Here is a 15,397-nt window from a genome sequence, read left to right as displayed (position 1 = left end):
ACACACACACACACACACACACACACACACACACACACACACACACATCTCTCCTGCCATTCCTCCCCCTTAAATACACGGGGATTACTCAGCAGGGTGATGGCAGCTGCATTCCCAGAAGAGCATAAAAGGGACAGCTGAGCTCGACCAAAATATCTAAATAAACTTGACAGTCTGCCAATGCGCTGGGCCCTGAGAACGAAATGCTTTCCTTCATTAGCTTTTTCAGGTTTTATATCCAAATTTACCTCAGAGATAATCTGCTTTCATTTCATTAATAACTTTGCTAATCTTCTGCATTGGAGGACTTTATTTCTGTCCCCTGTCTCAGCTCTCTGGTCGTGATTGTTTGTGTTTCCACACTGATGGTCTGTTCGTCATGTCTGTTTCCTTTACTTTGGTGTTAAGGACATCCAGAGCCGACGCTGTAGCCGTCAGACCTCCCCTTGTGTTGCTGGCGACCTATGACCCCAGGTTCACGAGCTCATCGACACCTCCTTACAGGAATGAAATATGTTCTGACGTTTTGAGGTGCAAGCTTAGACAGATGCTCGATTACATGAATATATTTCTTAGACTTTGGCTTTACATTCGATATCAAACAAAACCTCTTAAATGAAAAACTTAAAAATTATAATTATCTTATATAATCTTATCTAATAATTATTGATCCACCGAAGGGATATGCTGCTGTTAGAGCAGCACAGAAACAGAACAGGTACAAATCAATATAGAAGTGAAGATGAAAGATAAGAAAAATCTAAATAAAATAAGAGGACAAGATTTGAGGAGGAAAGGAAAATGTGTTCTATGAAAACATTTTGAGAAGAAATATCTCTATAAACTCCTCGATATTACTGCAATACGATTTGTTACACGATATAATTCACAGTTATCATCATGAGAATAAGCTGTGACATCTCAACCTTTTCACAGACCTGTCTGCTGCTGCAGTTTGCTGACTTGACAAGTGTTTCCATACAGATGTGGAAACACTTTTACGATCATTGCTGTAACGTGACGCGTGTCGCCACGCTCCCCTGTAGCCATCTATCACTTTTTAGGTGGATGGTATGTCTGTCTGTAGGGTCAGGAATGTGGAGAAGCTCCCAGCTGGTCCTATGGAGGAACACGAGCTCAGCGAACCTTTGTGACATGTCAGAGGTCAGGGAGATGTATATAATATTCTGTTTGAGGACCTACTGGCCTCAGGTTGACCTGTTTTGTTATTTGACTCCATTGTGCTTCATAAATCAGCATGCAGTTGATTTTAAGTATAGGTCAGAGGTCACATTTAGCTTTTTTTCAGTCTGCTGGCATTGAACTTGGAGGAGGCTGATTATTAAGCTTCTTAAACTTAGACATAATTTTTCACTCATAAGCAGTTGTTTTGTCTAATTAATCCAGTTGATTCAATTTAAATTACAATCAACCCTGTCGTAGTGAGCGGATAACTTAATTAAAGGCCCCTTCAATCCCCCAAAACACCAGCTGCATTATGTTTGTCTCTGCTTCATAAATCACTGTGCTATTCCTGAGTAAACCCAGCTGCTTTCACTCTAAAGTAGGTGTTTCCCTGCAGCACACTCTGCCTGCAGCGCCCTCTGCTGTTCACCCTCCTCCACTGACATCACAGATCTAGGGCTGTGGAAAAGGGCTGTTACGTGAAATGGAAACTTCTTGTGTCACATTCATTCTCTCCATCCATCTCTTCCTGCCACATCCCCCGGTTCCTCCTTCTTTGCCTTTTACCTGGACACCAGACACATGGATGGTTTACTGAAGGGGCCTACTGGGCACAAGCCCAGGGGCCCATCAGGTTAACCCCTTTCAGCCATCTTCACCTGCTTTCCCTCAGCAGCTCTGCAGCTCATAAACCAGCCCCTTTCACCCCGTCAGTTGCCAGATGGTCAATGCTGCTTTGTTTTATTGCGTTTGAGCCGCTGTTATTTGTTTTCCTGTCATCTGGTACCGTGTTACCTTTACCTGCACTTATCCCTGCTCAGTTGCTGTAACCCTGTGGACTCAATACTACTTCTGTTTGGACGTGGCAGTAAGCTTCCAACAGACATTGGAGTGTGGCGCAGCGGCGGGCAGCGGAGAGGAAATGGATGCACAGACTGAGTTTCAAAATGAAAGCCCTTCAAAATCTCATTCGTGAGCTAACTTCAAATCACATTCATGATTTCACAAATTTCAATTTATTACCTCTTCCCAAGACCTTCCTATCACCCTAACCCTAACCCTTCCATGTGTGCCCGTGCCCCCCGTGACCTCCACCAGGAGACCACGTCCCCACCCAAACCTAACCCTAACCCTAACCCTTATTCTGTGCTTGGCCACGCCCTCAGCCCAAAACGATGGGAGTCTATGACAGCTATACCAAAGGAACAAGCTACAGCCACCAAACTTGAAACAAAGGCAAGGCAAGGCAAGGCAAGTTTATTTGTACAGCACATTTCAACAACAAGGTAATTCAAAGTGCTTCACATAAAACCGTTAAAAGCATCAAAACATAAGGCAAAAGAAAAGGAGATTTAAAAACAATTAATAACATTCATTGAAACAATAAAAACAGTCATTAAAACATTAAAAAACAGTGTAAGAAATAAAATACAGTAGTAAAATGCAGAAATGCAGCAAATTGATTAATATATTAATTGAATCTGGTTCAATTAAAGGCAGCAGCAAACAGAAAAGTCTTCAATCTTGATTTAAAGGAGCTGAGGGTCTCAGCAGACCTGCAGCTTTCTGGGACTTTGTTCCAGATGTGTGGAGCAGAAAAACTGAACGCTGCTTCTCCATGTTTGGTTCTGACTCTGGGAACAGAAAGTAGACCGGTCCCAGACGACCTAAGGGGTCGGGATGGTTCATAAGGTAGCAGCAGATCAGAGATGTGTTTTGGCCCTAAACCATTCAGTGCTTTATAAACCAACAGCAGGATTTTAAAGTCAATTCTTTGTTTGACAGGAAGCCAGTGCAAAGACCTCAAAGGTGCTACGGAGTGCTAGGAAGACACACACACAATTGCAGGAGTCTAGCACAAACTTTCAAAACATTTTAGACGATCACCGTTTCGCTCGGGATTGATACCAATCGGACTGCAATGACCGCTTTAGTGGGGGTAAAGCCCACTTCCAAGGCTCTAGGACCTGAGGGTGAGGGTTGAGGTTCTAGGACCTTGGGAAGGGCATTTCCGTGCCTTGTGGCCACACCGAGTCATTTTTCGGCCCCCTCCAAATTGGTTATGTTGAGTAAAGTTTAACTGGGAAGGCTGTAGACACTTGTACTTTACACGGTGTATAAGGGAGACAACACCCTTCTAGGTTGAGTTGGTTTTAACTCAACACAATGTTCCTGCAGAAAGATAGCTTTCCAAAGGACCTGCAGACTGCTTGCTTAACATGCTGAATCAGGTCATGAGAGGGAATGTATCAAACTTCACAATCTGGACTAAAATTTTAAATAGTTGTTTCTCATTGTATTTTGTGTATCAGAATGTTATTTTATATGACATATGTATGGCTCAACCAACTAATTATGAGACATTTCAGTCAACAATTTTTATTTTTCATGCAATAAAAATATATAATACTATTTGCTTAATACTGCATTAGAGAGCCTTTCTATGCCATAGATACAAACTGGCATAATTTGAATACTATACCGCTCAGGATGGAAATATACAGAAACATCTTCAATGCAATTATTAGCAGGTGTGCAGGTTAAGTAGCAGAACAAACAAGGATAGAGGGCCTTTTTCATGGCTGACATTTTGACAAAATGTAAATTATAAAATTTGTGTAATGATTTCTTGTGAATCTTCCAGTAACGTTTTCTTTTATGCTCTGAACTAAAAAGTAATGTTTGTTTGTATCATAGGATCTTGATCGAAAGAATAAATTTTTTCAGTTAATGAAAAATATATAATACTGTGCTTAACACTGCTTCAAACGTCTTCTTCATAAAGTATTTTTATACCATGGATGAAATTATCATTTGCACCATGTAAATAACTGCTTCATGTCCAAATGATCCAGATGTGCAGACACCAGCTGCACTTCTAATCCTTGTTCTTTGATGCATGCCATGGACACTTTGGGATCAAGAAATATCCAATTTTCTGTAAAACAAATCTAAGATAGAAATGATCTGAACTCATATGAGATGGAGGGAACATTTAGCACATTTACAGGTGTCTGGGCCTCAAACTTGATGTTCTGAAATATACAGTTGAACCCACAACACTTCAGGTTCAGTTCCTTTTTGACACGCATTATTTCACTTCCTCTTACATGGAAGTGAGATGTAGGTTTTCTTTCACCCCAGGTCGATGAGATCTCCATCAATGTGTTCCTCTTCTGCTCGTTGACCCCTCCGCCATTCCTCTCTCGCTTTCTTCACTTCCTGGCCATAGTAATCATGAAGTGTGCTGAAGTCCTCGAGTGGATTAAAACCCACCAGAGGCCATTCGCCATACAAAGGAGCCGGTCCATTGAGTGGTGTGACGTGAGCGTTTCTCCTGGGCCACAGTTTAGGAGACTTTTTAGCCACTGCTTTGGTGGGTATTGACGGTGCTTGTAAAACAGTGCTGGCGCTGAAGCTTCTGCCCTCCCTGACCTCAGCTGTTGGCCCCTGCACAGGGAAGGAGAAGTTGGTGGTGGACTGCTTGAAGAAGGAGCTGTGACGGGACTCAGCAGAGCCTCGTTGCTGTTTAGCTTCTGCAGATGGAAATAAGCATATATTAACATATCTATACAAGCACCTTTCGCAATGGAAAAGTTTTGGCAGAGAAATCACACTCTTGTTTGGGTGCAATTAGTGGCCAGTTTAGCTTAGCTTAGCACAACAGGGAGAAAACGGAAAACAAAAACAGTCTACCAGCCCCACTAAACTGAATATGTCTCACTGGGACGATGCAAGTCCAGACTGCTCCCTGTCTCCTGTGATGTTCCGCAAGGCTCGTTCTTCTGCCCCATCCTCTTCATTATTTACATGCGCCCCCTCGGTCGTGTCATCAGCAGACATAGGATGTCTTTCCACTGTTATGCCGACGATACACAGCTCTACATCAAAGCTGCCCCAAGCCCCTCTGCAGCCATGTCATGTCTCACCGCCTGTCTTGGGGAGATAAAGACGTGGATGACCAACAACTTTCTCCAGTTAAACAGTAGCAAAACCGAAGCCCTCCTTGTTGGCACTCCACACCAGGTTCAGTCATCCTCCATAACTCATCTCACCTTCGACGGTCAGGTCATCCCCCTCTCCTCCACAGTCACTAATCCGGGAGTTAGGTTTAACCCATACCTGACCTTTAATGACCATATAAAACACCTGTGCAAAAGCTCGTTTTATCATCTCAAAAACATCTCCAAACTCCGCCCCACTTTAATCCTGTCAGATGCAGAGAAGCTCGTCCACGCCTTTATCTCCTCAAGACTGGACTACTGTAACTCACTATTCACTGGGATCACTGCCAAGAACATCCAGAAGCTGCAATATATTCAAAACAGCGCTGCCAGGATCCTGATGAGAGTCCAGAAGTATGAGCACATAACACTCTGCACCATGGGCGACCGGGCCTTTGGCTCGGCAGCTCCACGCCTATGGAACAGTCTCCCTGACCACCTAAGGGCAACACAGACACTGGTCTCTTTTAAAACTGGCCTAAAACCTTTTTATTCAGGAAGGCGTTTCTGACCTAAATCGCTGTCAGTTATTTCTTTCGTGTTTCTGTTCATTCACTGTTTTTTTATGCTTACTAGTTATTTTATTATAGTTTGTTTTAACCATGTTTTAACTATGTTTTAACTATGTTTTAACTATGTTTTTTACTATGTCTTTTATGTACTGGCTCTGTGGCACACTGAGATTTTTTTAATGAAAAGTGCTTTACAAATAAAATGCATTATTATTATTATTATTATTATTATTATTATTATTATTATTGTTAATAAAGGTATCTTACATTGATTGTTTTACTAAAAATAAAGTTTAAAAACAATTTGCAGTTTTACAGGGGATTATGTGCTTGACAACAATCTTGGCTGGGAGCTGTAACTTCCTGAAGTCTCTGCTTGTCACCTTGCAACCGCTTAGAGTACATAACCAACTTAAAACGGCATCATGGTGCTGGTAGGCGGCTTTCCTTAACGTTGGACAGAGCCAGGATAGTTGTTTCCCCCTGATTTGATTATTTATGCTAAGCTAAGCTAACTCTCAGCTGGCTGGAGCTGGTTGCACTGATTTTATCATATAATTTACCACCAGAAGAATAAGTCTAGAAAAGACAAAAGTTATCAAAAAGACACAAAAAACCATTAACTTCAGTCTATAGAAATGTATATTGGCACCAGGAAACAGAACACACCTTCATACTGCCTCCCCAAGTCTCTCACCAGCAGGGAGAGGTAACAGTGGCTGGCTGAGAGCAGAGCTTTCACCCAGCTCTCTTGAGTCTGACCATCCCCTGCTGCAAATCTGTAGGTTTTGAGTCCCGGCCCTTCAAACACCAGGGAAAAAGCAAACTGTACATCAGACTCAGAGCGCCGGACTGCACATCCCTCCAGCACGATGACACCCAGCAGGTGTCGGTCAGCGGGACGCTCCTGGTAGAAAAGCAGGTTTGCCTTCAGGACAAACCAGCGCCGCTGGTAGGTGGCATTTCTCTCTTTCTGTGAGGAAAGTTTGTCAAAGTAAAGCGGGATTATTACATTAGCCTCCAATATTCGCTCTATGTTGTCTGTCTTTTGTTTATTCAAACCTTTTTGTAGAGATATCCCTCTTTATCTACTGGGGAGGTGCATGAAAGGTAATGGGTCAAAATCTTCTCATGGAGCTTCATCCCAACACCTGAAGAAGAGAAAGTGCTTTTATATGCAGAATGTAAAATACAAAAAACTGCATGACATGTGTCAGAACATATTCCAGAAATAAAGATGTGATTTTACTGTAATTACAAACCATTATGGGTTTTCTATTAATTTCAATCCAGTTGATCTTTGAAGTTATCGTCTATCTCTCCTCACAGTTCAGGTTTGAAAGCAGCAGCCGGCCCATGAAGGTAATTATACACTATAATAAGTTTAATCAAGCACTATATCTTTATTGTTCCACTATTTTTACTTTTGTTGGACTGTAAGTTACTGGCTATGTTAGCTTCATGCACAATCTGGATTTGTTCTTCATGCAATCGCTTGTGTGCGTCCATGAGTGAGTGAGTGTGCACCACTGTGTCTGTCCACGCTAATCTCGCATTCTGCTGCAGCAAACTGCATTTTATTTTGGGCGGGCAGTAATGGCTGCATACTCAAGGACCTCTCATCATTGTAGTGATTCACTCTTTCTCAAACATTTTCCTTTTTCAATCATTTTTAGCTTATGTCCCTCTTTATATTTGGGTCCCATCTTGTTCCAGATATGTTTGATTTGTTATTAGAGACTTTTACCCTCTAAACTTCTCTGATGTTTTCCTTTGAATAATTGTTTGTTGCGTAAAGTTACTTAAAATTTCCCCAAGAGAACTTTGTATTTTCCTCTCCACCCCTCAGATTTATCTTGTGACCCTTTAGGTATGTGACTACTGAACTACTCCCGCGCTCTCAGGTCAAACATAGAGGCCTCTTTGATGCAAAACGAGTATACTTTTACTTTTCATACTTAAAGCACACTTTGCTTGTAATACTGCTACACTCTTGCTTCTTAATGGAGTCTTTTGTCATTAACACACTGATACTTTTACTTCAACTGGAACATATTCTTGAAATCCAGGATTTTTATAAACTAAATATTGGTTAAAATTATCAAGCAACCTAACAAAACTTTTTCACTTTCCTTTTGAGTTCAATTCAGTTACTATTATTACTATTATAATAATAAATAATAATAGTAGTATTAGGATATCATTTTGAGGAAATTACTATTAATATCCATGAGACTTTGGATTTAAAACCAGTGTTATTAAGTGAACTAAAAGCCAAGACCATACTGTTACTCCAAATACACTTAATCAATAGCAGTCAAATAATACAAGTTGTAATTAATAATGACTGTGAATGAAGTTATAATGATCGTGACAGTAATAATTGTATGTCTCGTCCTTCTTCCATATAGTTGTTGTGACTCAGACAGCAGTGATGGAATAGAAAACAGTGACTCAGACTTACCTCTGCCAATGTTGAATCCCTCACAGGGTCACTGTCTTTTCGTTATTCACATTTACAGATATCTTCTTCGTGGTCCTCACCGGTCCTCAACATGAAGCCAATTGTTCTCTACCAGTTCGATGCATCCAGAACCAGACAATGTTTGAACATATGGTTTCAGGTTACTACCACTGGTTCTCCCTCGGGTGCGAGAGGACGAGTGTTGAAATATAAATAACTCGACCCACTTCCTTGTAACAAAATCCTGACATATTATATTCTCTCTCTCCTCTCCGCTTGAGTCGACCCTGAGCTAGTGGATCAGCCGAACCGAGCAGTCACTAACAACAACTGCTACCTGGAAGTGAGACGCTGGATGTTGAAGTGGAGGTCTGATGTGTTTGCTTCGGCTCTCTCACTTCTGCATTTTAAATTACTTTTTTTTTAAAATTCAGATGAGTTTTATTTTAATCTCTGGTGGTGTGTAGAGCAAAAGTCCCTTAGATGGGTGATTCTTCAGGGAGATGTGCAGCTTATTTTCAGATATAATGAATAATTGTTTATGATAAAATATCAGTTGTGTCAAATTCCCTTCTCTGCTTTTAAAGCAATGTCATGGCCGAATTTGTCTCTCTCTCTATTATTCTCTATATTGGAATAAGTAAAAATTAAAAGTAAGGAAACATGACCTCTTGAAAATGGGCTGCTACATTTTTTCCAGTTGTATTTATTTTTGACACACACTTATCCTTTTTATCCTCAAGGACCTCAGGGAATTCAAAATCTAAAATAGTCAAACGTGAAGAGATTTACAGGGATTTATATTCAGTGCAGCGTGTCTGCACAGACTGGATCAGGGGCTGTAATAAACCTAAGGTCAAAGGTTTAGCCAAAAACTGAATGCCAAGAATTTACATGTTCTGTGTTCGTGTTTATGTGTTGAATTCCTGCACACTGTCATTGCCTTTGAATATCTATTTATTTAAGAACAACATTTCAGTCATGGACATTGGTCATCAAGCATTACATTCTCATTATGAAACGATAACATCTTCATACTATATTTTACAATATAACCAATTAAAAATTGAGACAAATCATATATAAAGAAAGATTGAGTACCAAACACAATACATATATATTGTGTTTTTCAGAATAGCATTTTACAATAGAGAATTTGTATGTGATATTTTTTACTTAACCGAAGTTACCTCAATTCTTCTTCCGCCAGAGTTAGCAGTTGTCAGTGTCACCCCAAGTAACGGATAAACAGGAACATACTGTTACTCCAAATACACTGAATTATAGAACTCCAGTCAAATATTACAAATTGCATTTATCATGACAATAACTGTAATAAAGTCTGGCTAATACCAATAAAACCATGCCTAGTCTTTCTTCCATAGCTGTTGTATAGTGACAGAATAGAAAATAGTGACTCAGATGTTTGGCCAAGTCAAACAATAATTTGCTTGTAAAACTGCACAACTACGTAAGTAATATATGAAATGCAGGATTTTTATTTGTGATTTTAAACGTGTGGTACATATCCGATCCACACTTCTCACCAGGTGGTGGCGGTAATGCGCCTTGTCGTTGTTTACTAACAAGTGCAGACATTAAGAAGCCGAAGAAGAAGAAAACAAAAAGCCGAAGAAGAAACGAAAACGTACGTCGTTTAAATTATTTTGATCAGGTCCTGACACACTTTCCAGCTAAATATCAATGCGTTTGCCTTGTTTGTATATTTCCACACCAACGTAATATAGAGGTTGTATTATAAGAGTTAACTCAACGTAACCTCGCCTCTAACATGAGTTTGCCCTGTGATAAATGCTTTACTTGCTCTGCATGCGCTGCTGCTGTTGGCTAACATTTGTAGCAACAAAGCTAACACGAGCTGTGTGTTAACCGCTCATATTCACAACGTAACAGGAACCTACTGTGTGGACGTGTTATAAAGCCACTAAACTAATATCACAAAGACAAAGTTAGCAGCGTGTGAGTAATAACAGAGGCCCTGTCTTCCCTCGTGTAGCACCATGCCGAAGAGGAAAGTTACGTTTGAGGACGGGGACGAAGAGATAGAGCTGGATGACGAGCTCCCAAACAAAAAGGTAACGTGAGCACGAGACATCTAAGTACATCACTGGTTAGTTAGTTAGTTAACTAGTTAGTTAGTTAGGGCTGCATGGATGTAACTATCCCTACAATCATTGGTGGGAGAAGTATTTCGACCCTTTACTCCACCACACGTAAAAGTCCTGAATTCAAAACCGTACTTATGTAAAAGTATGAAAGTAAGTTATTGTCATTAAAATGTCCTTAAAGTATGGATAGAAAAAGTAGTCATTGTGCAGTGAATACTATTACTGCTGCATTAATGTCACATGTTTAAAGTTGTGCTCATTGTAACTACTTTATATGCTGTTGCATAGTTTAATCCACAGCAATGCATCATATCCTATAAGTCTTATAGGAAGCTACAAACATATGATGATCTTATAGTATAAGATCATCATATGTTTGTAGCTTCGCTGTCCTGTGAGAACCATGCATCTCTAGAAAGTCTTCATGAGCTCAGACAAACAGCCTGGTTTTCAGCTTTGTGGCGATGCATTTTCCAGCTGATCCAAGAGGCTTTTAAAATAGTTTATTAACGCATAAAATTTATCCCAAACATTCAATATCAATACATCTGGAATTATGAGGTTTTCACTGAATAGAAAGGGGATAAAAAACTTTAATCTGAGAAGTAACTAAAAAAAAGTACAATGTTTACCTCTGAGATGTGGTGAATAGAAGTAAAAAGTTGTTGAGTAGATGTACTTAGTTACATTCCACCACTGCAACCATATCATTTGGCAACTAAATGGTCACAGGTGAAAATAAATACCTTTTATAAGACATTAACAACCAGCACCAGATTGCCTTTGGTCCAGTGAGGCCGATACAGATTGTAGTAATGACTTCTGAAGCTCTGCTTGATCGCCATCAAAGTGAAAGTAAGGAGGAGTTTGTCATGTTTGCCTGTTCTTGCTGAATGCTTTAGACAGGTGCAGGATCCTCTGTCCCTTCATTCCATGAAGCTAAATCAATGACGGTGGTGGTAGGACATGGAAATAAGTCAATAAATCAAGCAAGAAAAGGGATGCCTGTATAATCTTTAATGTTATATTTACTTTTCTTTTCTTTTTCTACTGTTGAACCAGATCTGCGAGGCTGTGAGTGGACCAGGCTCCAGGTTTAAGGGCAAACATTCCCTTGATAGCGACGAAGAGGATGAAGGGGAAGAGACGAAAAGCAGCAGCAACAAATACGATATTCTGGCCAGTGATGACGTGGAGGGTATGTATACTTAAACATTTGAACTGTAACTATGAAGTGATAGATGACAGAGAGGTGGTCTTGCTTTCTTGAATATAACATATATACACTTATTGAATATACAAACATACACTAATGATTATATATGTACAAGATCTTCACAAGTATAAATCTATGTGATTCCCAATCATACAAATTTGAATTAAGCATTAAGGAAGCAAGCTCTTAACAAGAAGCGCCTGAATTCTTTACCACTGGAGATTTTTTTGTCCACTCGTGCAACATAAAAGTGCCATGAATGTAGCAAGGTGATGTTTTGCCGAAACGTGTCTTATCAGTAATGAATTCACCTGAGACCACATTAACTACGTTTTTAGGCCAAGAGGGAGCGACAATCGACTATGACGAGGGAGTTTCTATCACACCGTTCAACCTGGACGAGGAGATGCAGGAAGGATACTTTGACTCTGAGGGAAACTACTTCATCAAAAAGGAAGAACAGATCAGAGACAACTGGCTTGACAACATTGATTGGGTAATTGTATTTCAGTGACATTTTGAGTCATCTCTGAAAACGTTTCAAGCAATGTGCAATAATGTAAGTTGCTTCCTCCAGGTGAGAGTAAAAGAGCAACCTTTCAAGCAAAAGAAGAAAGGTCTTGGAGCCAAACGGAAACGCAGAGCCGGTGACGAGGATGAGGCTGAGGAAGAGAAGCAGAGAGAAGAGAAGCAGGCAGGCAAAGTAAACGACGAAGCAGAAGACGAAGAGGAGGAGATGGAGCCTGCAGAGGACCCGCTGGCGTCCTTCACTCAGCACCAGCTCACTGAAGCTGTGGTCGAACTGTTGCTGCCCGGGGAGACGGTCGCCACAGCGCTCCGTCGGTTAGGAGGCCTTGGAGGACGGAAGAAGGGGAAGCTGAGGGAGGAGAGTGAACCCACGGAGGAGAACAAACGGGATACAGAAAAGCTCGACAGGCTCACATCACTAGCTGACAGATTGGTCGGATCTGGGATGTTTGAGATCTATCAGCAAACGTATGAAAAACTGGCCTATTTGATGAAGAGCATGAGCAGCAAGCGACCAGCTGTGGAGAAGAACCAAGGTGGTGAAGAGGAAGAAGATGAACTTGATATGTTCGCAGATAAATTTGACGAGACGCAAACAGGCAGAGCAAAGGAGGACGAAGAAGACAAAATAGGTGGCGTAGCGTTACTAGTATGCATTTTCCTTCAATAGTACAAAATATCTTGTTTTGTTTCATCCGGTTTTGTCTTCTCTCAGTGAGCGATGAAGTGATGTGGGAGTACAAATGGGAAAACAAGGAGGATTCGGAGATTTTCGGCCCTTTTACCAGTCAGCAGATGCAGGTAATCAATGCAGTTCTTGAGTTTTTAGGTGTGTACCAGTTTGATTATGACATCCACAAATGCTCACTCGAAAGGGAAGGAAATAAGGATGTGTACTAAAGTCTTTGAGTATACTTGATGATTGTTTAAAACAGAATATGTTTATTGGAAATAATATGTAGTATGGATTTGGTATTCTGCTTGTTATCTTAAACATGACAAGTAAAGAAAGAAACACAGTAACTTTAAAAATAGTTATAGAAAATTGTGGTTATAGTTCAGGCAAGAGCTCAGAACTTATATTCATAAAGGTGTACATTCTTAGAATAACGTTTTTGTTTATTTGTGATGTTTTCAAGTATGGAATGGGACATAGTTCAGGTTTTTATGTTTATGGTCATATTAGAAATGTATGTGTGTTTTAAAGTATGATCAAGTACATGCACAAACTTAAAGGGATAGTTTGGATGTATTGAAGTGAGGTTGTGTGAGGTACTTAACCACAGTCAGTGTATTACTCACGGTAGAGTACCGGCACGGCAGCAAAGCAATGTACTGCTGTAGACCTATTTAAGACACCTAAAAAAAAAAAAAAATCAATATCAGTTTAAATGTACACTATTTTTAGTTTGTGCTATTGTGTGACCGTGATATTTTTAAGGGTTAGGTCTGATTCACCAAAGTCACACAATAACACAAACAAACTAACCGCTTGAGTCAGCGGCAGACCAGTAGCTCTTCTGAAGGTAAAATGAGTCAAAGTAGTCTCGTTGTTTTGAAGAGAGCGTTGATAACGGCTTCAGTTTTCCTTTTGAAAAGAGCTGTTTGACAACACGGTTAAGGGCCAAAACTATTCTTTGAAGAAGCGTACAGTCAAACTGATACTGATGTTTTTTTTTAGGTTTCTAATATTCGTTTTGCTGCTGCTCTCATCCACAGTATTACATTACTTTGCTTCAGTGCCGGTACTCCTTTTCTCCTCCATACTTATGTACCTTTATTAGTAAATCCCATTATGTTTACTAGGTTATTGGGCTGCAGGCTGGTTCTAGCTTTAACATCAGATCTGGCCAGGTGGGTTTTAATCTTCTCACTGTCTGTTTTTCAGGGTTGGGTGGACGAAGGCTACTTCAGCACCGGCGTTTACTGCAAGAGGATCGACCAGAAGGGAACTCAGTTCTACAACTCCAAGAGACTAGATTTTGAGCTGTATACATGATTTCTGTCCAGCAGTAAATGAATCGCAACCATCACGGTCATGAAACGTTTTCATTGTTTGGTGGCTTTGGTGTCACATCTATCATTTTAGCAGGGGCTTTGTTTTCTGTACATTGTTTTTAAATAAATAACTCATGTATGTGTTGTTGCTATCAGACATTTGTTCTGTCTTTGTTATTGTATTTCTTAGAACCAAATCACTTTCATTTATGCGTCAATGAGAACAAATTTAATTCTAATCATTTAGTGAAGTTCCACTTAACATTGACACATTTATATTTTATACATTTATTTGAATTATTTTGTTACTTTGAGTGTTTCTCACTTGTGTACTTACTACTGTTGAGAGGAAAATATACTGCTGTACTAGCTTGTATTGAATGGCACATATGCTGCGAAGAAATTCATATTCTCAGTGAATAGAATACAGAAATGTCAAACACAGCTTCACGTATTCACCGCTGGATACCTTTGGTAGTTATTAGATTGTATCTAGTTTGCATATAGTCACAGATGCATCAGTGTTATAAAATATAAGACGTATAAAATATCCGGCCAATTCAAATTATTTATATTCTTTCAATATTCTTCTAAGTATGCTGGATGTGTTTTTATGTCAGTAGTGATGAGATAACATACTGAACTTTGACAGTACAAGTCTGTGTAATAAGTAGTTGATCAAAAGAAAATAAATCCTAATTTACATCACCTTTCAAGCAAAAATACCAAACTCTTAATCAGAATCAGAACTGTTTATTTTGCCACAGTATGATGCACATCGTGCAAGGAATTTTACATGGTGGATAGTGCTTAACATTAAACAATCAACACAGTGCAAACAAATTAAAATTTACTATAAAATAAAGTGCGCAGATAACAGTACTTTAAACAAGCTCCCAGGTTGTTGAATGTGAAAATTTGCTGCTTCTATTTGTCTTACATTGTAGCAAATTGAATATTTTTAGGTTCATGACTAATCATCATGTGCTCTAGTTTTAGACCAAACAATAATTGTAAATTGCAACCCAAAGTAGTGATTTGTATAAAATTTGACTTGTGGAACATTGATTTAATTTAATGTGTGACTACAATATCTTTTATTTATAACAGAAGTTACCATTCAATTTTGTTTGAAACAATATAACAATTTAGTTACAAGTCAACTGTAGTTTAATCATAGATGGGTTATGAGACAATCTGCCCAGACCCTTTTAAATAAGGGCAAGACCCCCGGACTGAAAGTAGTCATGTTTGTAGCCATTTTGTGTCTCTTTGTAGTCATTTTGTGTCACTTTGTGATCGTTTTTTGTGTGTTGAAATAGTTTTGTGTCTCTTTGTAATCGTTTAGTTGTCTTCCGTCC

General features: G+C 39.6%; 2 protein-coding genes across 3 annotated transcripts; one reads left to right on the top strand and one right to left on the bottom strand.

Moving 5' to 3' along the window:
* Positions 1 to 3,049: 3,049 nt before the first annotated feature.
* pheta2 (PH domain containing endocytic trafficking adaptor 2) lies at positions 3,050 to 8,453 on the bottom strand. The gene is made up of 4 exons (XM_031862253.1): positions 8,166 to 8,453; positions 6,764 to 6,852; positions 6,371 to 6,674; positions 3,050 to 4,721 (listed from the first exon to the last, which is right to left on the bottom strand). Exons 2-4 carry the CDS (start codon positions 6,842 to 6,844, stop codon positions 4,321 to 4,323), a joined length of 786 nt encoding a protein of 261 aa, XP_031718113.1. The 5' UTR covers positions 6,845 to 6,852; positions 8,166 to 8,453; the 3' UTR covers positions 3,050 to 4,320.
* A 1,334-nt stretch (positions 8,454 to 9,787) lies between these two features.
* On the top strand, positions 9,788 to 14,189 carry cd2bp2 (CD2 (cytoplasmic tail) binding protein 2). Of its 2 annotated transcripts, none has more exons than XM_031862147.1 (7): positions 9,788 to 9,813; positions 10,183 to 10,261; positions 11,357 to 11,492; positions 11,849 to 12,006; positions 12,088 to 12,670; positions 12,754 to 12,839; positions 13,927 to 14,189. In XM_031862147.1, the coding sequence occupies exons 2-7, from the start codon at positions 10,187 to 10,189 to the stop codon at positions 14,035 to 14,037; spliced, it is 1,149 nt and encodes a 382-aa protein (XP_031718007.1). In that variant the 5' UTR covers positions 9,788 to 9,813; positions 10,183 to 10,186; the 3' UTR covers positions 14,038 to 14,189. The 2 variants fall into 2 exon arrangements, with proteins under 2 accessions (XP_031718007.1, XP_031718008.1); XM_031862148.1 differs by lacking the exon at positions 9,788 to 9,813 and adding an exon at positions 9,848 to 9,915.
* The last annotated feature ends 1,208 nt before the right edge of the window (positions 14,190 to 15,397 follow it).

The sequence above is a fragment of the Anarrhichthys ocellatus genome, unplaced genomic scaffold (assembly GCF_004355925.1).
Source record: "Anarrhichthys ocellatus isolate YVR2014 unplaced genomic scaffold, GSC_Weel_1.0 scaffold26, whole genome shotgun sequence".
NCBI lineage: Eukaryota > Metazoa > Chordata > Actinopteri > Perciformes > Anarhichadidae > Anarrhichthys > Anarrhichthys ocellatus.
This window is presented reverse-complemented; position numbering and strand designations above follow the sequence as displayed.

Bases quoted from the DNA above. Each gene is read 5' to 3' on its own strand.
- pheta2 (XM_031862253.1), bottom strand. From the start codon at position 6,844: ATGAAGCTCCATGAGAAGATTTTGACCCATTACCTTTCATGCACCTCC. The intron at 6,675-6,763 runs GTTTGAATAAAC...CTTTCCTCACAG, and splicing joins AGGGATATCTCTACAAAAAG to AAAGAGAGAAATGCCACCTA. The intron at 4,722-6,370 runs GTGTGTTCTGTT...TTCCATCTGCAG, and splicing joins CTTGGGGAGGCAGTATGAAG to AAGCTAAACAGCAACGAGGC.
- cd2bp2 (XM_031862147.1), top strand. From the start codon at position 10,187: ATGCCGAAGAGGAAAGTTACGTTTGAGGACGGGGACGAAGAGATAGAG. The intron at 10,262-11,356 runs GTAACGTGAGCA...CTGTTGAACCAG, and splicing joins ACGAGCTCCCAAACAAAAAG to ATCTGCGAGGCTGTGAGTGG. The intron at 12,671-12,753 runs GTGGCGTAGCGT...GTCTTCTCTCAG, and splicing joins GGACGAAGAAGACAAAATAG to TGAGCGATGAAGTGATGTGG.